This window comes from Schistocerca serialis, chromosome 7, assembly GCF_023864345.2.
Source record: "Schistocerca serialis cubense isolate TAMUIC-IGC-003099 chromosome 7, iqSchSeri2.2, whole genome shotgun sequence".
NCBI lineage: Eukaryota > Metazoa > Arthropoda > Insecta > Orthoptera > Acrididae > Schistocerca > Schistocerca serialis.
Genome location: NC_064644.1, coordinates 36715860 through 36742749, shown reverse-complemented (window position 1 = coordinate 36742749; position 26890 = coordinate 36715860). Strand labels below are relative to the sequence as shown.

The window sequence follows — 26890 nt, the reverse complement described above, 5'->3', positions numbered from 1 at the left end:
AGCACCTATTCTGATTCTCCGAGAAGAGCATATAAATCTATATTTGACAACTTTTACAAAAAGCTAGAACGTAGAATTGTATTACTTTAGTACGACAGAAGATAGTATCCGATGCTTAGAGAAATACAGGGTAATGTCCATGATAAAAATGATTATTTGGGCCAGTCACTTCAATGCACTGGCCAGCAAGAAACTGTAATGATGGACGAAATTTGTAACACAAGACAGAGACATTGCAGTAGTAAGAATGACGTTTTTGTGCACCAAACATTTATTGTGTGCTGAGAATAATAGGCTTACAGCAAATTTAGATAAAACTCGGTTTTCACGAAACCTTTCGAACAAATATTTTGTTCGACTTCAGTGAAAATATTGGCTTCAAAATAACTACAATTACTTTTGCGCAGCATACGTTGGCGTTTTGAGTGATTGATGCAATGGCGAAGGATATGTATTAGCAGACAGTAAAATATTTTTGGGTAGTAGGGAATATTCGCGGGCATATTAAAGCGAGCCGTCCGAACAAAACTCTTTGAGACAGCGTACAATGACTCGTGCGCTGCTGCGCACGGAATATCGTGGAAGTAATTTGTCTCTGTATGTGATACAATACAATAGTGATGTCTGAAATGTTACGAAAAATAATTTTGTAGTTTTCTTAATAACTTTCTCACCGGACGTTTCTTCGCACTGAAAGGCAAAGGTCCCGAGTTCGAGCCTCGGTCTGGCACACAGTTTTAATTTGCCAAGAAGTTTCATGTCAGCGCACACTCTGCTGCAGAGTGAAAATCTCATTCTGGACCCATCATATTCTAGCCTAAAAATAGAGTATCACTATAAAAAAACTGGCAATGCTGTAAGATAGTGAGATGGCCTTTAAGCCCTATTTTTGTGCCGGCCACTATAATGATAATACATCCAACAACACTCTGCAGGGTACGACATGTTGCCAACGGACGAGAAAGAGGCTAAAACAAGGATAAATAGCAATTTGTATAAATTTCTCAAGAACACACTATTTTAAATATGCCCATGTTTGCAGACAGCATATTCGCATTTACACAACAACAGGGTGTATACAAGGAAAAAAAATTCCCGGATTATTCCCGGATATCCCGTTTAAAAAATATGCTTTTTCCCGGGCGAAAATACACTTTTTCCGTGCTAAGTGACAGTACGTTTTCCGTAGATTTTCCCTCGGAACTGTAAAACTTATCAATCCTTTGAATGGTTGACGTTTTATACAATCGCGTAGAACTTCCCGGGAAAAAAAAGAAAAGACGGGGCAGAGAAGTTTTGGAAAGACCTTTGTTTTGCAGCAACATATACGCTGCATATTTTCGTATTACGAAAGTATAAATTCGAGTTGCACCAAACACAGTGCGTTAGTTTCCGGAGCGTTGAAACCGAGATTGATATGTCCTTTTGTAAGCAAGTCATATCTCAAACCATGAGATCTTGCCAGCCGATGACAGCAGCTATTCAGAGCATAGGACACGTGTTCTGGTCAGCCAATAGCAACATCACTTGTTACATAGCGCGAACACACAAGAGGAAAAGTTAACGGTTTACATTAATGTACACAGTACCGTATATCTACAAGAAAAGCTAAGCTTTCACATATAATATTGGTCTCTAAGATTAACACGCTACAACAGAAGCTAAGCTTTCACATGTAATATTGATCTTCTTCTTTTTTTTTTTTTTTGCGTGTGTTATACTTTAAGATACATCACACAAACATGCCAGTAAATTTAAAATTATGACATAAATGTCTCGCGGCTCAAAATTTTTGTAAGTGGCTGGTCCTCAAACTGTTCAGTTACGAACGCTCTGTGATTTAGATATCCATCACACTTTCTCACACGTAACATAATTCATCTTGGGTAAAAAGAAATTTACTTTGAAAGTAAAGCTTTTCTAACCACCGTTCGCAATACTATCCGGAGACTGTTAGAAATAGGGTCGATTTACCAGTTGCCAGAGAGCGCCAGAAAACAGACATTATTGTGCGTGTGCAACTGCAGTGGTTTAGGAAGCCCGCATGTTCGTGTGTATAAAGCACTAAGAGAGCTTAGATTACACCATAAAAGGAACAGGGCATCAGAGGATACTCCAAAGAGCATCGGAATTTCGTAAACCATACTAAAACGCATAATTCAGCTTGAAGTACAAATTGGTTTTTTTCCAGATTCACAATGAAGCAGGTCCCATCTGATATTAAGCTTTTCAGTGTGGTTTTTGGGATGTAAATTTTCTTGGAGTACCAGTACTATACGATCCATTTTTGGTTCTTTATTATGGCATAATGCCATACATGGCAAAAGATGATAACGTGCACTTGAAATTCAGCGAACAGTTGGAACCAGCCAGTACTGTAGAATGAAACACTTCGTTTCAAATAAAACGATCGCCTCAGCGGAAAGATTAATCAAGCCAAATTTCTTTAGCAAACTTGCAAAAATAACTTCATTGTTCTGCAAGGCGATTAATGCTTGACTGCTACTAACTTGGAAATAAAATAAAATCAGAAAACTGAAATTAATAATATATTTTTGCCCTCCGTAATTATGTGAATGTATTTTAATTCACTTGATAGCTCACGGCCACAGAAATCCATTTTGTTTTCATTTGACGTGGGAGCTGTAAACGAAGAGAAGCAGCGAAATCACTTAATGTAAACACGGGTCACGTGCAGGTTAACCCCCTCCCCACTATAACTCAGACAACTCTGTGCAAGCGCGAATCTGGCAGCTAGTGTGCGCAAGAAAAATTTTTCTCGTTTGCATCTGGCTGCTTGCAGCTACTACCGATACTGCTAACAGCCAAACTACAAGTAGCGCCGTAGCGGGAAGCGGGAGAAGGTACTGCTTATACGAGAGTCAAATGCGCATGATATTGTACATGAAAGCTTAGCTTTTCTTGTAGCGATACTGTATATACTGTATATATATTGATTCAAACCATTAATTTTTCCTATTTTGTGTGTTCATGCTATTTAACAGTGATGTTGCTATTGGATGACTACATCACGTGTTCTGCGCTCTGAATATCTGCTGTCATTGGCTGGTGAGATTATGTGATGTGAGCTATGATTGGCTGACAAAACCCATCACTGTCTTGATTTCAGTGCTTCAGAAATTAACATGCTATGTTTGATGGAATTTGTATTTATCTTTAACCAGTGCTAAGGAGAGATGGAGATGCAATTCTGTGTAAAGTGCACGAGCCCCACACGTGTCACGCTTCCATACAAATTGAGACACTTAAATTCTTTCTTTTTTTGCGTCTATTATCCTCTAAGATATGTCAAACACAAATGTCGCAGTAAAATTTTAATTAATGACAAAAATGTCTGGTCTTCTGGCCCCAAAATGTTTCTAAGTGGCTGGTCCTCAAAGTGCTAACTTTTGAGTGAGAGTCAAACACTGTGCGATTAAGAAATTCATCACACATTCTCACACGTAATATAATTCAACTTGCTTAAAAGAAAATTTACTTTTTAAGTAACACTTCTCAAACCACCATTTGAAATACTTTCCCGCAACCTGTTAGAAATGTAAACAGTTGTGACATCATGCTCTTTGAAAGCAGTTCGCTGTTACAAAGTACTGCACAGTCTTTGTCCTAAGGTCTTTGATACACTTTGCTGTCGGCAGACATTTTTGTGCACTCTATGTTTTGTTGTTGTAAACGGAGCATGTTATTTGAAACTTAAGTTTTGAAACTTTCTGGCAGATTAAAACTGTGTGCAGGACCGAGACTCGAACTCGGGACCTTTGCCTTTCGCGGGCAAGTGCTCTACCAACTGAGCTACTCAAGCACGACTCACGCCCCGTCCTCACAGCTTTACTTCTGCCAGTACCTCGTCTCCTACCTTCCAAACTTTACAGAAGCTCTCCTGCGAATCTAGCAGAACTGTAAAGTTTGGAAGGTAGGAGACGAGGTACTGGCAGAATTCAAGCTGTGACGACAGGGCGTGAGTCGTGCTTGCGTCTCGGAGTGAACCAAAGCGATGTTGTTTGGACATGCAGGAGATAGAGAGAGACAGGAACTGTCGATACCATGCCTCGCTCAGGCCACCCGAGGGCTACTACTGCAGTGGATGACCACCACCTACAGATTATGGGTTAGAGGAACACTGACAGCAACGCCACCATGTTGAACAATGCTTTTTGTGCAGCCACAGGACGTTGTGTTACGACTCAAATTTTTCACAATAGGCTGCATGATGCACAACTTCACTCCCGACATCCATGGCGAGGTCCGTCTTTGCAACCACGACACCATGCAGCAAGGTATAGATGGGCCCAACAACATGTCGAATGGACCGCTCAGGATTGGCACCACATTCTGTTCACCAATGAGTGCCGCTTATGGCTTCAACCAGACAATCGTCGGAGATGTGTTGGCAGCAACTCAGTCAGGCTGAACGCCTTAGACACATTGTACAGTGAGTGCAGCAAGGTGGAGGTTCCCTGCTGTATTGCAGTGGCATTATGTGGGGCCGAAGTACGCCGCTGCTGGTCATGGAAGGTGCCATAATGGCTGTCGATACGTGAATGCCATCCTCCGACCGATAGTGCACCCATATCGGCAGCATATTGGCGAGGCATTTGTCTTCATGGATGACAACTCGCGATCTCATCATGCACGTCTTGTGAATGACTTCCTTCAGGATAACGACATTGCTCGACTAGAGTGGCCAGCATGTTCTCCAGACATGAACCCTATTGAACATGCCTGGGATAGATTGAAAAGGACTGTTTATGGACGACGTGACTCACCAACCACTCAGAGGAACCTACGGCAAATCGCAGTTGAGGAGTGGGACAATCTGGACCAACACTGCCTTGATGAACTTGTGGATAGTATGCCATGACAAATACAGGCATGCATCAATGCAAGAGGACATGCAACTGGGTATTAGAGGTACCAGTGTGTACAGCAATCTGGACCACCACCTCTGAAGGTGTTGCTGTATGGTGATACAACATGAAATGTGTGGTTTTCATGAGCAATAAAAAGGGCAGAAATGATGTTTATAATGATCTTTATTCCAATTTTCCGCACAGGTTCGAGAACTCTCTGAACTGAGGTGATGCAAAACTTTTTTTGATGTGTGTACATGTGAATGACCTTCACTGAACATTCAACAAGCAGAATTAGTACTTTTTGTAGACAATACTGTTGTTGTTATTGCTGTTGCTGCAGTCTTCAGCCTGAAGACTAATTTGATACAGCTCTCCATGCTACTCTATCTTGTGCGAACCTCTTCATCTCTGAATAACTACTGCAACCTACTTCTTTTTGAATCTGCTTACTGTAGTCATCTCTTGGTCTGCTTCTAGATTTTTACCATTCCTACTTCCCTCCAATATTAAATTTGTGATTCCTTGACATCTCTGAAAGTGTCCATCAACTGATACCTCCTTCTGGTCAAGTTGTGCCACAAATTTCTTGTCTCCCTTTCTATTCAATACCTCCTCACTAGTTAGGCAATCAACCCATCTAATTTTCAGCATTCTTCTGTAGCACCACAATTCAAAAGCTCCTATTCTCTTTTTATCTAAACTGTTTATTGCCCACATATCCTTCCATACATGAATCATTCCACATCATTTCGATAAAAGGGTCATTCAAATGATCTACTGAACACGTAACGAACTAAAATTATGGCCGATTTAACAACTGTTTGAGCTAATGTAATCAGTGACGTTGGTAAAGAAAACAAATCCAATAAGGTAAAATAGAATGTTTACAAAGGAACAAATATTTACGAATGAAGCAAACTGAAGAAAAATATTTTGCACAAAAACCAAAAGGAACAATGGTTCCTATGAAGATGTGCAGTGATGTGTGAATAATGTTGTAAGATGAATAACCAAAATAAGGATTTCAAAATAGTGGAGTTACGTCAGTTGATAAATGACTGAGGAAGGGTTGAAAAACCTCTAACGTAAGTTCCTCGTGGCACAGTGTATGTTCCTCACACATGATGCAGATTTTGCTATAGCAAAAGTTAAAAAGAAAAATGCAAGTAGTCTGTTTACCTGGACTATGTATTGCACTTATAAAGAGAAAGAGCGTATACAATCCTTATAGCCATCAAAATGAGAGCTATGCTTTTAAAGATTTTAGTAATCTAAATAAAATTATGGTAAAATCCAGGATGAAATGTAACAATATTATGAAAAGGATAGTTGCTGCTCACAATATAGCGGAGATGCTGAGTCACAGGTAGGCATAACAAAAAGACTATCGGAAAGTAAGCTTTCTGCCAACCAGGTCTTCGTCGAAAATACGAAAATAAACAACACAACACACACACACACACACACACAACGGAAAAAAAATTGTGTCCGTAGGTAAGGAGATAGTGTGCACTACACAGGCATTGCACTTTCATTTTGCAGACGTTGATTGCATGATGAAAGTGATACATATTTTATTTCAATAGCATAGCTTATGGAAAAAGGGGAGGGAGGGAGCCAGAGAGAGAGAGAGAGAGAGAGAGAGAGAGAGAGAGAGAGAGAGCACAGTATGAGAGGGAAAAGAATATGTCATATGCTACGCAATGTTATCTTTTAAATGATGGCAGGTTAATCAAGAAGTCTTTAATATGCTACTGTACTGCTCATATGTACCAGATGTTTTACAGATCTCCTAAAGCAGAGAGTGGAGGATGAGAAAGTTGACTGTGAAATGAATTTACACAGTAAGTATAGAAGAACACCTTTTCCGTCTCTTGTTGTTCATATTTCCTTTACTTCACGTGTTCACTGTATAATAAAATTAAGGTATTGTAAGAATTTTGTCAATTTATGTGACAAAGATTTGAGAGCTGATAGTAGACAATGAATAGTTTCAAAATTAATTCCTGCAGCATCCTGGACATTTTGCAGATGAAAGGACTGTTTAGTATTGTAACTGTGTGCCAATAAGAAATTGATTACTAAAGATCAGAGAGCGAGTTTCATCAGCAAATTTGGTATCATGGACCCAAACAGACAGGCAGTATCGTCAGGTTCGAGCAAGAGGTGGACTGGACCCTCTGAGACACTGTCGTTAGATTACATTTGTATGAAATCTGCAATTCGGCCACAAGTGAGAAATGCAGAGATTGAGACAGCGTCATGAGTGGTGAGGTACAGTGTTGTAATTAAATGCAAATGTCCACTGTCAACCACCTACTTAATTTTCACTTCCTCAGATGTTTCCCAAATTAGTATTTGTTTTCTTTTCTGATGTACTAGTACATCTACTAATCTTTGGTTACACTACCGATGACAAGTTACTGGAAATAGTCACAACCAAAAAATATCAAAGAATAGCATCCACCGCTATCTTGTTTGTACAAAACGTACATTCCAGTGTGATATTTATTGGGAGAATCATAAGGAAGTGTAACTAATTCATGAAAAGAAGTGGTTTACAAAACACTCTTTCAAACAATTCTCAATAACTGTCCATCAGTCAGGGAGAGTCTTACCTGCTATCTCTATTGTTTTGTTTGGTAGTTTATAACATTGGCTACTGTCAAGTCAGAATTTCCTTTATTTTCTGCAAGATACGTTTTGGCAAATAATTCCAATTCTTCAGTGGTTTTATTTTTCACATACTACGGCATTTTTAACTTGAGAATAGGAATTATTTCCCGAAATGCGCAAAGCAGAAAATAAATACAGGAAAATCGTGCCTGGCAGCAGCACAAAAAAAAAAAAAAAAAAAAAAAAAAAAAAAAAAAAAAAAAAAAAAAAAACTGATTAGTAGAGTAGATCTGAAGAAGAGCGGTGCATTTGGCATGGATTAGTTTAATAAATACATGAGTATTACAAAAGAGTACTACGAAGTTTACTGTTAAAATTATGAGATCATACTTAAGAAAGAGTGTCAGGCAATACATTACTTTCTCATACATACATGTTCAAACTAACAACAAGAAAAATTAGGAAAATTAGAAAGTTCATACTGAGGTTTGGCAACAGTCAAGTCTTCTTACATCTCATACGCAAATGGAAAAAGGGGGGGGGGGGGGGGGGGTAGGTTGAAAGTGGGCCCAGGAGTACAGTCCTCCATACACTGCAAGGTGCCTTGCGGATTACAGACTTAGATGCAGGGAAGCAGAAAGATGTCACTCTACTATCCCTAATGATGGTGGATTACCTTTATACTGTATTTGCGACGGAAAGATACAGCTATCCTCAACCAAAAGAACAGTTTGACAATTGCAGTGCTTTACTAGCACAGTCCTATTGAAGGTGGTATGTATTTACCTTCCACCTGACCGACCCAGTCAGCTGTAGGGTGAACTGAGTCACATTGCAACTTGAGATTTTCATATTAACAAGTTATTGCTAATGTACGACGGCCCTTTTTTTCCCAACTTCCAATAGGCTATAAATAAAAGACACATTCATAAAACACAATTATTTTATTACCAAAAGTTTTGTGCACTTATGATTACTTTTCAATATAATAACTGTAAAAAGATTGCAGTGCTTTACTAGCACAGTCCTATTGAAGGTGGTATGTATTTACCTTCCACCTGACCGACCCAGTCAGCTGTAGGGTGAACTGAGTCACATTGCAACTTGAGATTTCCATATTAACAAGTTATTGCTAATGTACGAGGGCCTTTTTTTTCCCAACTTCCAATAGGCTATAAATTAAAGACACATTCATAAAACACAATTATTTTATTACCAAAGGTTTTGTGCACTTACGATTACTTTTCAATATAATAACTGTAAAGATTGAGACATTTATCGTATCTGTGGACACGCTTTGCAATACCCTCTTCAAAAAATGTTGCCGCAAATGAGCACTGATGTTGTTTTGAAGATCTTTGTTGGTTTGAAAGTGCCGCCCTCCTAGCCACGTCTTCAGTTCAGGGAAAAGGTGAAAGTCGCTGGGTGCCAGGTCACGACTGTACGGCGGATGATCAAAAACGAACCATTGAAATTGTTCAAGGAGTTGATGGGTTGTGCCAGCAGGGTGTGGACGAGCGTTGTCATGGATCAACACAATTCCTGAAGTCAAATGTAAATTTGGTCATTAAAACAAACGAAGAGGAATGCAGAATGAGGACTTGGCTACGAGAGCAGCACTTTCAAACCAACGAAGCTCTTCAAATCAACGTCAATGCTCATTTGCAATCATTGGCAGCAACATTTTTGGAAGGGGGTACTGCAAAGCTTGTCCAAAGGAAAGATAAATTTCTCAATCTTTTTGGTGATTATGTTGAAAAGTAACCATAACTGTACAAAACTTTTGGTAATAAAATAATTGTTTTCTATGACCTTTTCTTTTATTTATAGCCTATCGCAGGTTGGGGGGGGGGGGGAGAAGAAGGCCCTTGTAGTAAGAGAAAAAATACCAGCATCAACTGGACTCAATCTTGGTCCTTCAGGTTCTTATTCTGATACTCACCCACACCTATTAGTGACACATTCCAAAATTCATGCTCCTAGGTTACTAAAGTTGTCACACTCACTGGCGATTCCGAAATCCTACGTCGTTTTCTCCGCTGACTCGCGGGGCTACCAGTGACCTCAGTCTCCAACGAATGTTGCCCGGACTGAGGAGAGTCGGTCTGCGGCATCACGACAGAGAGTGGCACTGCCTGCTGCTGGCCCTGGGGTTCCGCATTGTGTATGTCGCCCTTCTCGTACTTGTTGCGTACGTTTGAAAGTCCCTTCACCTGCAGCATTTCTGCAGCAGCGAGAAGGCCGTCTAGCTCTGTCTCTAGAACCTGGAATGTAAAGTGCTCTAATAAGGCCAGACACTACCAGATGACACATAAAAAAAATAGCCTACAAACTACAATGATAATAAAATATATTCAACTAAGCTGTGGGGAAAATAGCATCTTCTGAGCATTCTGCTGTACAGGCTGTCATTTGTTGGGTTAAAATCCTATTTTGCATCACTAACGAACAGTTTAATTTGTGTAGCCTTCTTTTTCTTTTTCTTAAGTAAGAATGAGTGATAGGTTCCAACACCACAGTTCCAATAAGGCAGTACATTACAGAAATATATTAATTATTAAATAGCATCCATGTAGTTTGAGTAATACACTGAAACCAATGAAATAATATGCATTAATGTGGGACTGTTTTGTAAGTATTTTATGTTGTCATTGAAATCCTCCAAGTTTTGGTTTATTCAAGATTTATTGCAGATTCAAAATACTGTATGAGGTCTGTTCTAAAAATTCCAGAACATTCGTAATTTTGTGCCAATGGTTTGTTGGAGTGAAATGTAGGTAGCATTCCTGCACACATCTATGTTTAATGTGTGTAACTGCTGAAAGTTTCATTGTTGTAGCCGGCCGGAGTGGCCATGCGGTTCTGGGCGCTACAGTCTGGAGCCGGGCGACCGCTACGGTCGCAGGTTCGAATCCTGCCTCGGACATGGATGTGTGTGATGTCCTTAGGTTAGTTAGGTTTAATTAGTTCTAAGTTCTAGGCGAATGATGACCTCAGAAGTCGCATAGTGCTCAGAGCCATTTTTTTTTTCATTGTTGTATGCCTGCTTGTTACTGTTTAGAGCTGAATTAAGTAGATCATTGTGTAGTGTTAGAGAGGCAACATATCTGCATTAAATGTTGCACGAAACTCACAGAAACCTTTACAGAGAGACACTAAATGATGCAGGAAGCCTATGGTGATGAGTGCTTAAGCCATACCAAGTGTTATGAATGGTTCACATGGTTCAAAAATGGCCGGATGGAAGTTAAAAGATGACCCTAGTTCACCCTAGCTCAGGATGCCCTTTGACATTTACTGATGATGCTCATGTCAGGAACATCAACGAAATTGTGTGTGCCAATCGAAGACTGACTGTCAGAGGGATTGCAGAAGAAAGTAAGATTTCATTTGGATCATTTCATGAAATCTTGACTCAGCATCTTGGAATGCACTGTGTTTCCGCAAAGTTCACCTCACTGCTCATGAGTCAAAACCAGAAAGACATTCACCTCGCAATCTGTGAAGAGCTTTTGGATCACGCAAATGAGAACAAGATGTTCCTTAAGATAATCATAACTGGTGATGAAACATGGGTCTATGGTTATCATGTTGAGACCAAGGTTCCATCTTCACAATAGGTTGGGAAAGGTACTCCCAAGACCAAAAAAAGCTCGGCAGGACTTTGAAGGATTAGTTCATTATGATTTCATGCCACAGGGACAAACTATTATTGATGGTACAATCAGGATGTGTTGCAACACCTGCGAGAAAATGTGAGAAGGAAACGGCCTGAAATGGGGCGAGACAATTCATGGCTATTGCATTACGGTAACACACCCACACATTCATCCCTGTTGGTGTACGACTATTGCACAAAAAACAAAATCACTTCCCCCCTCCCTCCAAAGCTGAAAACCCCATTGAAAGGATGAAGATTTTCAATGACAGACGAGATAAAAAAGAATTTGCAGTTGGTGGTTCACGTGATCCAGCAAGAGGCGTACCAAGACTGCTTCCGGAAGTGGAAACGGTGTTGGGAGCAGAGTATCAATTGTGGAGGAAATATTTCAAAGGAGCCCATGCACAAGTAAAAGCTAAGTGTAGAAAAATTTTGTGGACAAAGTTATAGAATTTTTTGAACAGACCTTGTATTTGTGAATCCTTCAACAAATGCAAGTTCACATTTGAAGACGCTATCTTTTTTAGACTTTAGTGCTTAAGCAAGAAAGACAATCATTTATTACAAAGGCTGCTTTTGAAAATATCATCACACAAAGCTCTGTTGTTGGTAATGTGGAATATAGAGTGCACAACTCATGGCTACATTGAACAAATCTGGTTCTGTTTCCAAAACGACAAATGTGTCTTTGTGAAGATAGTCTTCCTCTCATCAGCAATTCATGTTTACAATGACAACGACATTTTCATCACTGAAATCTAATACAAAAATGCTTATTGGCGAAACTGAAATATTTACAGTATATCAGGGTGGGGGGTGGGGGGGGAACCTACATTTCTTCTCAGGGTTCTATGAAGACAGTTAGGTAAAAATAGCCATGTACGACGGTCACTCCAAAAGAAATGCACACTATTTTTGTAAAAATACAGTTTTCATTCTGCATGTGTGAAAGTTTTACAATGTGTAGATACATCCTTCCCACTTGTTTTCAAACCTAGTTCAACCTGTTCCTGTGAGTGGCGTCGTCACAGCATGTCTTCAAGATGGCTGCTATACTTGACGTTCGTCAGAAGCAACGTGCTGTTATAGAATTCCTGTGTTGTGAAAATGAGACAGCGGGAAACATCCACAAGAGGTTGAAAAAGGTGTATGGAGATGCTGCTGTCGATCACAGAACAGTAGTCGGTGGGCAAGCAGGTTATGTGATGAAAGCAGGCACGGCAATATTGAGGATTGTCCTCGCAGCGGCAGGCCTCTTACTGCACACACTCCAGACAATGTGCAGAGAGTTAACGAATTGGTGACTGCTGACAGACACATCACAGTGAACGAATTGTCACACTATGTTGGGATAGGGGAAGGAAGCGTTTGCAGAATACTGAAAGTGTTGGCGTTAAAAAAGGTTTGTGCCAGGTGGGTTCCCAGGATGTTGACAGTGGCTCACAAAGAAACAAGAACAACGGTATGCAGCGAACTTTTGGAACAGTACGAGAATGGTGGAGGTGAATTTCTTGGAAGAATTGTGACAGGCAAAGAAACATGGCTCCATCCTTTTTCACCAGAGACGAAGAGGCAATCAGTGGAGTGGCATCATGCAAATTCACCCAAGAAAAAAAAATTCAAAACCACACTTTCTGGAAAAGTTAAGGCTACAGCGTTTTTCGATTCTGAAGGACTCTTGCTTGTGGACATCATGCCAAGTGGAACCACCATAAATTCTGATGCATATGTGACGACACTGAAGAAACTTCAAGCTCGACTTCAGTCGTGTTCAACCACATCGGCAAAAGCAGGATGTTTTGCTGTTGCACGACAATACACAGCCACATGTCAGTAAAAAAACCAGGGAAGCGATCACAAAACTCGGATGAACAACACTGAAACACCCGCCTTGCAGTCCTGGCCTGGCTCCATGTGAGTATTATCTCTTTGGGAAACTGAAAGACTCTCTTCGTGGAACAAGGTTTGAAGATGATGACTTCCTTGTGCACGCTGCCAAACAGTGGCTCCAACAGGTTGGTCCAGAATTTTACTGGGCGGTTATACAGACACTGGTTCCAAGATGGCGTAAGGCAGTAGAGAGGGATGGATTTATGTGGATAAATGAAAACATTGTTCCAAAAGGATGTATCTACACACTGAAAAACTTTCAAACATGTAGAATAAAAGATGGATTAAAAAAAAAAAGTGTGCATTTCTTCCTCATACTTTTCTTCTCATGCTTACAAATTGAAAACATTTTCTGAAATATTTGCTTGGCTTCATCTGGATTTATTGCATTTTTCAACCTCACCACATTATCAGTAATTACAGTCAGAACATTATCAGACCAACTGAACTCAGTAACTAATTTAATTTTTTCACCAAGTATGAGGACATGTAAGAGATATTACTTCCTTCATAGATACAACTCAGTAACAGTACAGTTACATTAAATATCATCCATCCCTAATTTATAGCATTACCCATCAAATGCATATATATGATTTACAATCAAAGTGTTCATCAAGTCATACAATAGTGAAAATACAGGAATTTGGCCAGCTTTTATGATTATGGACTTCGCACCAAATGTTTCATAGACAGCTGTACTGCACCAAACCACTTAGATGTATTTGTTTCCAAAGGCTTACTTGAGAAGCACCATTAGGCAACAACTAAAAGAAAAAGGGGAAAGATATGCAAAAAGTTTACGAGGGAAGTAAATTACAGAAGATCTTAGCTGCATCAGTACTGATGGACTTGTGTCTATCATCAGCAAAATATTGTTTTCCAAATGTGTGGTACTTGCAATAACAATACGAGTCAAGATAGATGTAACAGAACTTGAATAGGGTATTTGCCTCTATTGGTTACGGTAGAGAGATCGATCTTTCGGTCCTGTCTGTATATTTATATATAATACTGCTTGAATAAAGGCTGGGCAAGTGTAAAGCTATCGTTAAAAACGCACGCCGCCCGATTTGTTATGATTTGGTCGGTCATAATAATAATAATAATAATAACATACTTTTGAATACAATTAAAATATAACGGCGATACCTGTTTAGTGTTATTGGAAATAATATGTAGTAATTAATGAGTAAGGTAGCTGATCCTATAAGAAGAGGTAAAATTGGGCATATTGAGGTGTTTTGCTTTATATCGACAAAGCTGATGATGCGGCGTCATTTTTTTCGTTTACTCTTAGAAATAAACAAGTAAAGAAGTGCTAATTGTGCGTAGTGAAAAAATATAGGAGCGAGTTTTAAATAACTACGGTATACAATCAGACTAACAAATGGACATTTAGTTACACGAAATCGCGGATAGCGAAGTGTGGTCATTAAATTGAGTACACTTACAGGGCGGTCAATTACAGGATAAATCTATACGCATCTCACGAGGGACACGGTATTGAGGCAGTATTTTATATATATATATATATATATATATATATATATATATATATATATATATATATCTCTAAAAAGAAAGATGATGAAACTTACCAAACAAAAGCGCTGGCAGGTCGATAGACACACAAACAAACACAAACATACACACAAAATTCTAGCTTTCGCAACCTATGGTTGCCTCGTCAGGAAAGAGGGAAGGAGAAGGAAAGACAAAAGGATATGGGTTTTAAGGGAGAGGGTAAGGAGTCATTCCAATCCCGGGAGCGGAAAGACTTACCTTAGGGGGAAAAAAGGACAGGTATACACTCGCACACACACACATATCCATCCACACATACACAGACACAAGCAGACATGTCTGCTTGTGTCTGTGTATGTGTGGATGGATATGTGTGTGTGTGCGCGAGTGTATACCTGTCCTTTTTTCCCCCTAAGGTAAGTCTTTCCGCTCCCGGGATTGGAATGACTCCTTACCCTCTCCCTTAAAACCCATATCCTTTTGTCTTTCCTTCTCCTTCCCTCTTTCCTGACGAGGCAACCATAGGTTGCGAAAGCTAGAATTTTGTGTGTATGTTTGTGTTTGTTTGTGTGTCTATCGACCTGCCAGCGCTTTTGTTTGGTAAGTTTCATCATCTTTCTTTTTAGATATATTTTTCCCACGTGGAATGTTTCCCTCTATATATATATATATATATATATATATATATATATATATATATATATATATATATATATATATATATATATCGCGGACAGCGGGCTCCAGTTCATGAAAAGGAGAAAAACTGTAACATTATCATTGACTGTTCGTGTGGAGCAACCAAAACTGTTCATCAAAGGGTTTCAATGGAACTTGGGAGTTAGGGTTCAGGCACTCACATATACTCCACATCAGAGTGTGAATGAGTAGGGTCATTCCATATCAAATCACCCAATAAAAAATAAATTTTACACCCACCTCCTTAGATTTTCATGAAATTTGGCTCAAATGGTTCTAATACCATCCTGACAACACCTGCAATCTTTTTTTGCTGTATCTCTTATAGTTTTTTTTAAAATAAATTTTTAAAGTTTTTATGTTTTGCGTTTTCCGAACCTTTGGAAATGGTAAATTTAATTTGTATTCAAAACTTTAAAATTGCTTATCTTAAAAACTCTTTTAGATAACATCATGAATTTTTGCAGCAAGTTTATTTATTATACATATTTGAAGATAAAAATGATACTATTAAAATATATTAATATTTTTTATATATATATACATATATATATATTTCTTTTTTTTTTTTTAACGGATGTTTTGTTTTATAAGAATTGCAATATCTAGAGTCTCTGACCTGATAGAATGCTCAAATTTGTTTTAATTTACTCTTAAACATATAGGCTACTTGATAAAACAAAAATAATGATGGCTTTTTAACATGTTTATTAATTATAGTAGATTACATTAGAATTATGTACAAAGATAGTGTTCTTACAACACTTCTGTATAACCCAACTGATTGCTTGAAACATTGAATTTTTTGAGTAATTTTGTCTTTTTAATAAACATTAATGCTGATTCAAACTGTTTTTCCACTTCATCCAAGAGCTTTCAGTTCTTTTGATACAGTCTTTTTTGAAGTAATACATTCTTCCAGTGCCGCTTGATTGAGGTGCGTCTACTACACAGACTGTGTGCTCCAAAGGCACTATGCAAGAATCTTCTCTTTCAGGCCAATAAAATGATGCAGTTGGTCCTGAAGGATGTAGAAATAGAATTTCTGCATCTTCTTCATCATTGAATATTGTTTTTACCTGTCCAAAGTACCAGTTACCATCATGATTTGCATGGTTCAACACGAACCCAATCAGAAGAAGAATGGAAAGAAAAGACTAAGGAGGGTTTTACACCATCTGTAGTCCTTCTAATTTCAAGGTTGTTTGTTGGAAGTGGTTTGAAGTTATGAAAACTTCTTGTTCCAGGAATGGTTCGGGTTGCTGAAAAAACGTTTTTCTAGTTTTAACCGTAGCAAATCAGCCTCTGTTTTGTCAATAAAGTGAAAATGAATGTTTTCAATATTTTTTTCACAAAACATATACACATCGATTGCTGTCATTATTTGTTCTTCATCTGAAAGCTGTAGACTGGCTTTCCTTAAAATTCTTTTAATAGTTCCTCCTAGGCCATCACAAATTGACTTCCCATGACTTGTCGCAAAAAAAGAGTGTTGGGCCTTCAAATTAAAGTCTCTCAAGTGTTCAGTCAAAATTTTTAAAACTGTTTCTATTTTTGTACTGCCCAGCACAACCATCTGTAAAGTAGTGAACTGAGTCAATGTCAGTATGATGTAATGACAGCCACTTTGTAATTTCTTTTTGTACAAAGTTAACAAAACCAGTGTCATGTTCTTGGTCATCACTAATAAAACAGTGGTTGGAAACAAAAACATTGTTTTCCTCATTTCCTACGAAAACTCCAACTGGGTGTAGAGTACAACCACCTCTATTCCAGTGGTAACTTTGGATCTCATTTTGTATAACAAAGGAATAATTTTCACTGAAATCCATCACAATAATTTCTGTTTTGGGTGGTGGGTCTTCTTTCAATCTTTTAAAGGCTGCTGATTGGGATTTTGCTATAAACGAGTGCGGGGTGAACTTTTCCAATGGCCTAACCAATAAAGAAATGTAGTCTTCAACACTGATAGACTGTTTGATCATTTCTGCCCTGTCTGTGTTAATACACTGACTGATTACAATTTCTTCTTCTAAATCATAATCTTCACTTAGTTTTTCAGTCAAGTACTCAGTTAGTGCAGCATTTGCAGGACAGCTGTCGCAATGATGTAGCATGCAGTTTTGAGTTTTTCAGTCAAGTACTCAGTTAGTGCAGCATTTGCAGGACAGCTGTCGCAATGATGTAGCATGCAGTTTTGGTTTTCCGTGTTGCACACAAACATCTTAATTAGGTCTTCATAAGATTCTTCAATTTTCACAGCATCCAATAATAGTTTAACATTCTGGTGGATACTGCATACACATACAGTGTGTGTGCCTGCAGCACCAGCAAGGATACATCATTTAGGTCCAAAGAAACAAAATTTTGAAAATCCTACTTCTACCTCGGGATTATCCCATTTGAAAGAATAATAGAGTTCTCTCAAGTTACACAAAATGAGTCTTTTTTGCATGTACACATTTTTTTGAACACTTACTTTGTCTTTTGTTCCAGGTAGCACTCTGGAACTTTCATCCTTTTCATAAAAAACTGTTACAAGTCTTACTGTATTTTCAGAAAGAGTTTTACCTTTTTTTGGACCAGGAGTTTCCAAAATACCCTTTTCAGATTTTAGCTTTCTAGCTTGTCGCACCATGTACTCACTTACATTAAATTCTTTCATCACTTTATTTCGACTCCAAGAATCTGGAGCCAAGGTCAGAATCTGGACTTTTCTGACCTCCAACAGATGACATCTTCTCTTTCATAAGAGAAATCATTACATCAAAATCCTTTGCTTTCTCAACCACACTTGTATCTTCTTCGTCATCATCAGAACTTGGTGCATCATATTTTAATGCTTTTGAAACCGCCTTTTTTGCAGTCTTTTCAGTACTACTAACCTTCCTTTTAAAATAAGACCCTTTACTTTGTTCTGACAAGCCATGAAGCTTTATCGGTGTTAAATCTAAATTATCAAGAGCAATGTTTGTTTGTACGAGGGATTCATTTCTGGATTCCAATGATTCTAATTCAACCATGACTTCATCATCTGTTTCACTTTCATTGACTTCAACTCTTAATTTTTCCTCACAAAAGTTACGACATGTTGAGCAAAGCTTTTGTCCAGGTTTTATGCTACTATTTTTTATCAGTAATTGTTTAGAAAGATCCAAGCCTACACTTCTCAACGACTTTTGATGGGCTTTTTGTGTTTTTTTTAGTGGGTCTACACATGTTGTTTGATACTTTTCAAAAACATTTAAAAAGTACCAGCTGTGGTGTGAACATATATTCTTAAATTCACACAGATTAATTCCAGATCGTAAGTGGATCAAATTTTTTTCTTCCTCACTCAATTCAATTCAGGTACCGGTTGTAACTTTTTTGAAGGTGTGTAGGTTGTTTGGAAACAGTCAGATTTTTTAAATAACCCTACGCTACAGGTTTGAATATCTGACATACTGATTTCACTTTTGGTCTGATTACTGTTCTGGTTACTTTTATAGGATATTGGAAAAGAATCTCTGTAAACTAAGTAACAGTACTTACTGAAATCTCGAATAAACTTAATAAAATACTATCCAAGCACTATTTAACACTGTAATAATTTTTTACTTCAAAACACAGGAATAACAAAACAAAATCCGAGCATACATTGTTACTCCAAGAAGACAAAAACTTATTTTTGGTGTCTAAGTCACTTGGCACTTTTTATTTTTAAAATATAATTAACATTATTTAAAAAATTAGATAACTATTGAACAGGTTAAAAAGCCAACATAATTTTTCTTTTATCTAATAGCCTATACAATTAAGAGTATTTTAAAACAAATTTGAGCTTTCTATCAGATCTGAGACTCTAGATATTGCAGTTTTTGTAAAACTAAACAAAAAAAAAAAACCAACAACTATTTGTAATTTTTTTTTCATTTGGAAGATTTTAATATATCTTTATTGTAGTTTTTTTAACATTTAGATATAATACACAAACTTATTCCAAAATTTCATACTGATATCTTGAGTATTCTTTAACATACAAATTTTTTTAGTTGTGAGGACACGTTTAAGTTACGATTTCCGACTGCTGAAACAACGCCAAATCTAAAAACTTTAAAAATTTATAAAAAAAACTATAAGAGATAGAGCAAAAAAATTTTACAAGTGCTTTCAGGATGATAAAAGAAGTAATTGTACCAAGTTTCATCAAAATCTGACATGGTTGGTGTCAAGGCCTGGGTGACTTGACATGGAATGACCCAGTAGTGAATGCGAAATAAAACTGTGAACAAAGTTACATTAAATAAAACAGATGAAACAAGATAGTTTGGTCGTATCTGTTGTTATTCCATGAACTGCAACATTTCTTATCGTTGTACGAAGCCTTTATAGATGATCGTTATGGCAATTTCCTTCGAAGGGATCTCGTTACGAGTTAAGTTTTGGGGACCTGGTCAAGAGGGGGTAGTTCATAGATCCTAACTACTGCAGCTATTCTGAAATCAGGTTCTACCGTGACCGTTGTGTGTTGTCAACGACTTAAGGTTACTATATCTCATGCTCTTAAGATCGACGCGCCTTGCCACTTGGTACAACGGTGCCTCACGGTAACAACAACGCCGACGACGAAGGAAGATACGGTAGATTGGCTCATCTACTTACATTTTGATAAGAGGTTATGGAACATTTTGATAAGAGGTTATGTAGTTTTCTTTTTCCCCAAGTGATCCTAGCGATCATTCAATGCACTGAAATCCTAAATCTTGAGGTTCGGGGTGATTTTCAATCAAAACAAATTTCTGAAAATGGGAATATTTGCATTATTTCATGATTACAGTTTACTAGGATGGTTTCCCAAGAAGCCATTTTATTAGAACGATTTCTAAGCCTTCAAGGGGCTTACACACCTTCAGTTCAGCTGTAATGCATACAGGATGTCCAGAAATGAATGCACTGAATTTTTTTGTGGCGCAATCATGGGGGCGGGGGGGCGGGGGGGGGGGGGGGGGGGGGGCATTAGCTTTCCAGCGATAGGTTACTCAATTTCTTCCGTGCTCTTGGAGGGTTAGGATGGCTTCTTCTGTGAACCTCAATGAAGTGCTCGCGTTGAATTCACAATGGAGAAAACTTTGGAGCAATACAATGTGATAAAAGTTTTATGTGAAATCAAACACTGGAAAATTCAGGATGGAAGGTAACAATATTATGAAAAGGATAGTAGCTACTCGCTACATAGTGGAGATGCCGAGTTGCAGATAGGCACAACAAAAAGAATGTAACAAAATAAATAAGCTTTCGGCCAACAAGGCCTTTGACAAAAATAGACAAAAAACACACACACAGAAATGCAACACACACACACACACACACACACACACACACACACACACGACCAGTCTGTGGCAGCTGAACCCAAACTACGTTTTACGAGAAGCTCATCAAGATGCTGTTGAAAACTTTGGGATTGCTGAACGAGGCCTTCAGGTACGATTGCCTTTCCAGATCGCAGTCAAACAGGTGACACAAGATGTTTAGAGAAGGTCGGGAAGAGGTTGCCGACGAGGCCCAAGCATTGTGAACAGACAACTATATGACTCGTGTGCACATTTACTGAATTCAGACCACTGAATGATTGTCTGCTTGATGTTGGAATAATTGGATTTGCCGAAAATGGTTTTTTCACAAGATCCTATCAGAAGACTTTCCCATATGGAAGATTTGTGCAAAACTTGTGTGGAGAGCTTTGACATCAAATCACACAGGTCACGTCACCCATCATCTTAGATTTTCATGAAACTTTGCACATTTGCTTATACTAATAACATAAGAACTTGTGCAAAATCTTTTTGCTCTCAGGATCAAACATTTTTTATATAGAATATTAAATGTAGCAATATTCTGATAACAGGGCTCTGCAAGAATGTCAAAATGCCAAATGGTACTTTTTGAAGATTTTGATATGGATTTTTTTTTTTTCGTAAGTTAAGAGAAGCGCACACTTAACAGACTTGTAATTATTTAAGCAGTAAAGTTACAAAGAACAATACAAAAAAATTAATATGTTTTCCTTTCCAATTTCCGGAATCAAGTACAGACACATTGAAAAATGCTTATATCACATTTCTCCAACCTGGTGGGAACTTATAATTGATCTTAAATAATTCTCAAGACAGTACACATTTTAATAAAATAAAATTATTAATGGGTTTTCTACAAATGGATACACAAATAAATCTGAAATCACAATAGTTCGTGTTGTGATGAAAAATATAATTCTAAGTAAGATCACCATACGTGACACCCACTGCTTCAGATTTTCATGAAACTTTTTCTACTTGTTACTTTCTGCATGGTAATAGTCCAGTGCAAAATTTCTCCACACTGAAGTTTGTCATTTGGATAGCATTACTTCAGACAAAAATAATAATAATAATAATAATAATAACACACATCACTGTCATATTTCTCCAGATGTCACAGAAGGGGTGTATCTTTACTAGAAAACAAATTTATAACTATTCTTGACGTATGGAAATACAGAAAGTCAACTTCAGTTGTCGTGGTCTAAAAAACGATTTTTAAATATGTAAAACACTTTCCGACAGTTGATACAAGACTCATTTTTATCGAAACTCTGAAAGGGGGGGGGGGGGGCAAGAAGAAGAAAAGGCACCCTGAGATTTGATAGATATTGGATGTATGTTTATTTAACGTATGTATATCACATCTTTGTTCAGAAGATCATTCAAATCAGATTATGTAAACTGACAACCTATAGAAACGATATTCGTTGACCCATTATGGACCATGGGACAACGGCTGGCATGTATTTCTTGATGCAATAATTTACCAACAGCCGTATGTATTGAAGAAATTTATTTTATGAACTTCTTATGTGCTACCAGTTTTGGCCTGAAGATGGCATCAATGTAATACTGAAACTGGTAGCACATAAGAAGTTCATAAAATAAATTACTACAATACATACGGCTGTTGGTAAATTATTGCATCAAGATATAGTAAGGATGTCTCATGAAAGTACAGAGCCAAAGTTATAAATTTAATTGAAAAATTTTCATTACAAGGGTTAACTTTATTTAGGGTGTTAAATTAGCATCTTTAAATAATCATCATTCTAGCCACACTAATGTTAATTTAAAATGTGCACGTTCAGCAGTGAAGATCCCTTACAAAAGTACATGTTCAGCGGTAAAGATCCCTTAAACTATCAATGAAACTTCTTACAAGCATCTCTATTTTTAATCCACTGTGTCAAATTATATTCTATTAACTTCATACCTTTTTCATTAAAGTAATACATTCTGCCTAATGATGTTGATTTAGGTACACCAACAGTCCATAAAATTTTTCCAAAGGCACGTAACAAGAGTCTTCCTTTCAGGAAAAAAGGATGACACTGTTGGTCCAGATGAGTGAAGAAAAGGTAGTTCAACATCTCCTTCTTCACCATAGACATTTCTGACGAAGGTAAAGTACCACCTGTCATCATACACAGTTGCTGCAAGAGAATTTTGTTGAGGACAAGTGCATGTCCATTGTGGAGCATTTTCACTAAATGAAAAAAAAAAAGAAAACAAGGAAAGGCTTTGCAGAAGAAATTATTCTTCTAATCTCTAACGAATCACAAGAAAGTGGTTTGTAATGGTGAAAATTCCTGGTACCAGGTATTGTGCAGGTTGCTGAAAATCTCTTCTCGATGTTCTTGCAAAGGAAGCCTACACTGACTTTCTCTAAGAAGTGAAAAAAACATTAGTCAATATTAGCTTTGCAGAAATCATAAACACCAGATGCAGTTGTTATTTGTGCATCATCCACTAGTTGAACACTAACTCTTCTCAATATATATTTTATAGTTCCTCCTAAACCATCACACACAGATTTACCATGGCTAGTAGCAAAAAAGGAATGCTCAGGATCAATAGAAAAATCGTTTTTGTGCTCACACAAATTTTTAAAGCTTTTTCTATACTTATATCACGGCCCGGTAGCTGAATGGTCAGCATGACGGATTGTCAATCCTCTGGACCCGGGTTCGATTCCCAGCTGGCTCGGGGAATTTTCTCTGCCCAGGGACTGGGTGTTGTGCTGTCCTCATCATCACCCTATCATCCTCATCGACTGCAGTTCGCCGAAGTGGCGTCACATTGAAAAACTGGCACCCGGCAAACGGCCTGCCCGACGGAGGGCCCTAGCCACACGATTAAATAAATAAATACTTATATTGAGCAGCACATCCATCAGTCAAATAATCACTTTCTTCACTTGCGGGTATGCTCTGCCAGCCACTTAACCATCTCTCTCTGGAAAGCATTTACAAATCCTACAACCATGTTCCCCATCATCCCTTATAAGGCAGTGGTTCACTGTTATCAATTTACTTTCTTCATTTGCCACATAAACACATACAGGATGGAGTGTACAGCTGTTTCTTGTCCAATGGTAACTGTAGTTTTCAGCAAAGTCCACTAACAAAATTGGTTTTAGATTTTCTTTCTGTTTTTCAATGATTTTGACTGAAACTCATATATAAATGAACGTGGTTTAAGTGCCTGTAATTCTGTTATCAACAAGTCTATGTATTCACCAACAGCTGCAGACTGCTTTACCAATTCTGCCCAATGATCTGTGTTTATCCACTGGCTGAACTCAATTTCATCACCGGCATCTTTGTAAGCTAATTTCTGTTTTAACGATTCTGACAGTTTGTCATCATTGGGACAATTATCACAGTGATTAAATATGCAGTCATAGCTTACAGAGTCACATACAAGAAATTTTATAAGTTCATTGTATGTTTCTTCAATGTATTCCGCATCCAAAAGCACACTGAATGAGTGTTGGCAGCATCAGCTAGACTACACCACTTCAGTCTTAGTGAACAAAATTTTGAAAGACCAATGTTAAATGTTTGGATTCTCCCATTTAAAACAAGATTACAGTTCTCTTAAGTTGCAAAGGATGAGTCCTGAATGCTAACTTTTGTCTTTTGCTCCTGGTAACACTTGAGTATATTCATCATTTTGTTAGGAATCAGTGACAATCTTTACCACTTCATCAGCAATAACTCCCCCCCCCCCCTTTTTTTGGTTTAGGAATTGATAAAATACCCATTTTCATTTTCCTTGCTTGTTGAACCACATACTCATTAACATTGAATTCCGACATTGTTTTCTTTTGACCAAGAGCGTGGAGCTAAAGTTAAAATGTGAATTTTTTCAGGTACTTGTACATTAGCCACTTTTTCTTTCATTAACAATAGCAACACATGAAATTATTTGGTTTTCGTAACAATTTCATCATCAAATGTTTCTTCTCTATGGTCAGAATCTTCAATACTGCAATCTAATGCCCGGCAAACTTTTCTTCCCAAAACATGCATCACTTTTTCTAGCTTCTTTTTGCCACATGATTTGGAATGGTGTGAAGTTTAAAGGGACAGCACCCCAAATCATACAAAGTTTTACTTCCGTCCTCAATACTTTGACTTTTTGGTACTGATTTGTGAAATGTCACCTCTGGGTCATCTGCATAACTTTAATTTCTATCACTGATGTCAGTTTTTTGTTCACAAATCTTATGACATGTTGTGCACAGATTTTGGCCTGGTTTTACATAGATTCTTTTAGCACTTAATGTTTAAGACAAAGTTAGCACTTAATGTTTAAGACAAAGATTAGCAAGCTGACATCAAGGATTTTTTTTAACTGTTTGTGTTTTTTGAAAGAATCACAGCAAGTTCTTTGATAACTTTCAAAAACTTTTTAAGTAATGGTATCTGCGATGTCCACATACAGTAGCACTTTCTTGATCTTGTGGAAAGCTTATATTGGATCGCAGCAATATCAAATCTCACTCTTCACTCAGCTCTTCTATTTTTTGTAGAGTTTTTACAAAGGTATAGGTTGTCAAATGACAAGGTGTTTTTAGTAAGTTGCCAGCAGTGCATGAATTCACATATTCCATTACAATTAACTGAGCACTAATTCACATAAAACACTTTATACAAGTGGAATAATAGGACTGCACCACTAACAGACATGACCTGTCTCACAGAAAGATAAAGAGCAACTGAGGCCAAATAGACTAACTGTTGCATGCCAGTTATTCTCAACAATGAAATTCAGCAAGTTGCATTGTTTTCATGCCTATAAAAGTTTCAAAAAGCTATTGCTGTCCAAGAAAACTTTTTAATCACTTTGAGTAGGCGGTTGGCTGAACACATAAATCATATATATTGTCTTTAAAAAATTACTGACTTTGTCTTGCGAAAGGAAATAAATTTTCACACTTAAAGATTAACTTGCCTGCCCAGAATGAGTTAAACTTAAATATGCTAATTTGATAACCTTGCATAAAATATTTTCTTTGTAACTTTACTGCTTCAATAACTCAACATCTGTTAAGTACATGCCTTACGTAGCTTCTGAAATCAATTCAAAATCAAAAGCTTCATAAACATCTGAATCATGGGCATTTATGTAGATAAGTACCATTTAGCACTGACATTCTTACAGAGCAAGCTATCAGAATAACACCACATTTAAAATTTGATATAAAATAAAGTCAAAGTCTGAGACAAATAAGATTTTGCAGAAGTTCCCATGTTATAAGCAAATGTGCAAAGTTTTGTGAAAATCTGATATATAGGGATACAAATCCTAGAATTATTGCATATTTTGACATGGAATGACCCTGATGCACAAAAGCAACACCGTGCAAGAATGGCAAAGAACTCGAGGAACTCTCTGAATACTATCCCAACTACCTGGACAACATGATTACTGGGGATGAGTCTCAGTACAATCCAAAGTCAGAGGCAGAGTATAGAATGGCACGACACCTTCGCCCCACCAACCCATCAGTCTCTACCAATGACGAACCAGTTGGTTACAGTACTGAAACCAAATTCTTAGGACTTTGGCTGCAGAGCAACGTCAGATGGAATAAGCATATTGAATATCTCAATGCAGAACTGAGCAAAACATGTTTACCCTCTTTGCTCATTAAAATCATGCTGTAATGAGAAAACAGTAATGAATGCATATCATGCCTACTTTCATTCTCGTCTCAGATATGGGTTCACCTTCTGGGGAAACTCTGAAACAGCTAATAGCACTTCTGAATTACAAAAAAAGGGCCATTACAATTTTGTTTGGGTGCAAGCCTAAAGACTCTTGTAAACCTCTGTTTAAGAAATCTGACATTCCTCCATTACTATGTGTATACAATATGGAAATCCTTTTATTCTTTAAAATAAATGTAATAGGTAAATAGGTAAGGACTGCAGACTGCAAAAAATCTTATATACATCATCACTTTCCCACACAAAACAGAAACTTACATATAACTCCTATCAGCACAGGTCAGTGCTAAAAAGGTTGGCATGTCCTGGGTGAAGTCTGTGCTCTCTCTCTCTCTCTCTCTCTCTCTCTCTCTCTCTCTCTCCCCACAAGTTTTTCCCCCTCTGAAGGCGTTAGTACCCCATGACCAGACCATCACCACTTAATTTTATAAGGAAGCACTCCAGATGTTGATTCACTGGGTTGCTTGTATTATCAAGGAGTTCTGCGCTTTGTGGAAGCTCCCTCGCAACAATGCACTGGTTCACTTCGTCTTTGTT

General features: G+C 37.7%; 1 protein-coding gene across 3 annotated transcripts in view; it reads right to left on the bottom strand.

The window, feature by feature from the left end:
- LOC126412526 (protein tramtrack, beta isoform-like) overlaps window positions 1–26890 on the bottom strand; it is a 143566-nt gene that overhangs the window by 98136 nt on the left and 18540 nt on the right. For all 3 annotated transcript variants that reach the window (XR_007575303.1, XM_050082165.1, XM_050082163.1), the window contains exon 5: window positions 9497–9754. Coding sequence is in view for 2 of the 3 variants with exons in the window: in XM_050082165.1 (XP_049938122.1) it covers window positions 9497–9754 (258 nt within the window). In the remaining variant the exon portion in view is untranslated. The remainder of the gene's footprint in view (window positions 1–9496; window positions 9755–26890) is intronic.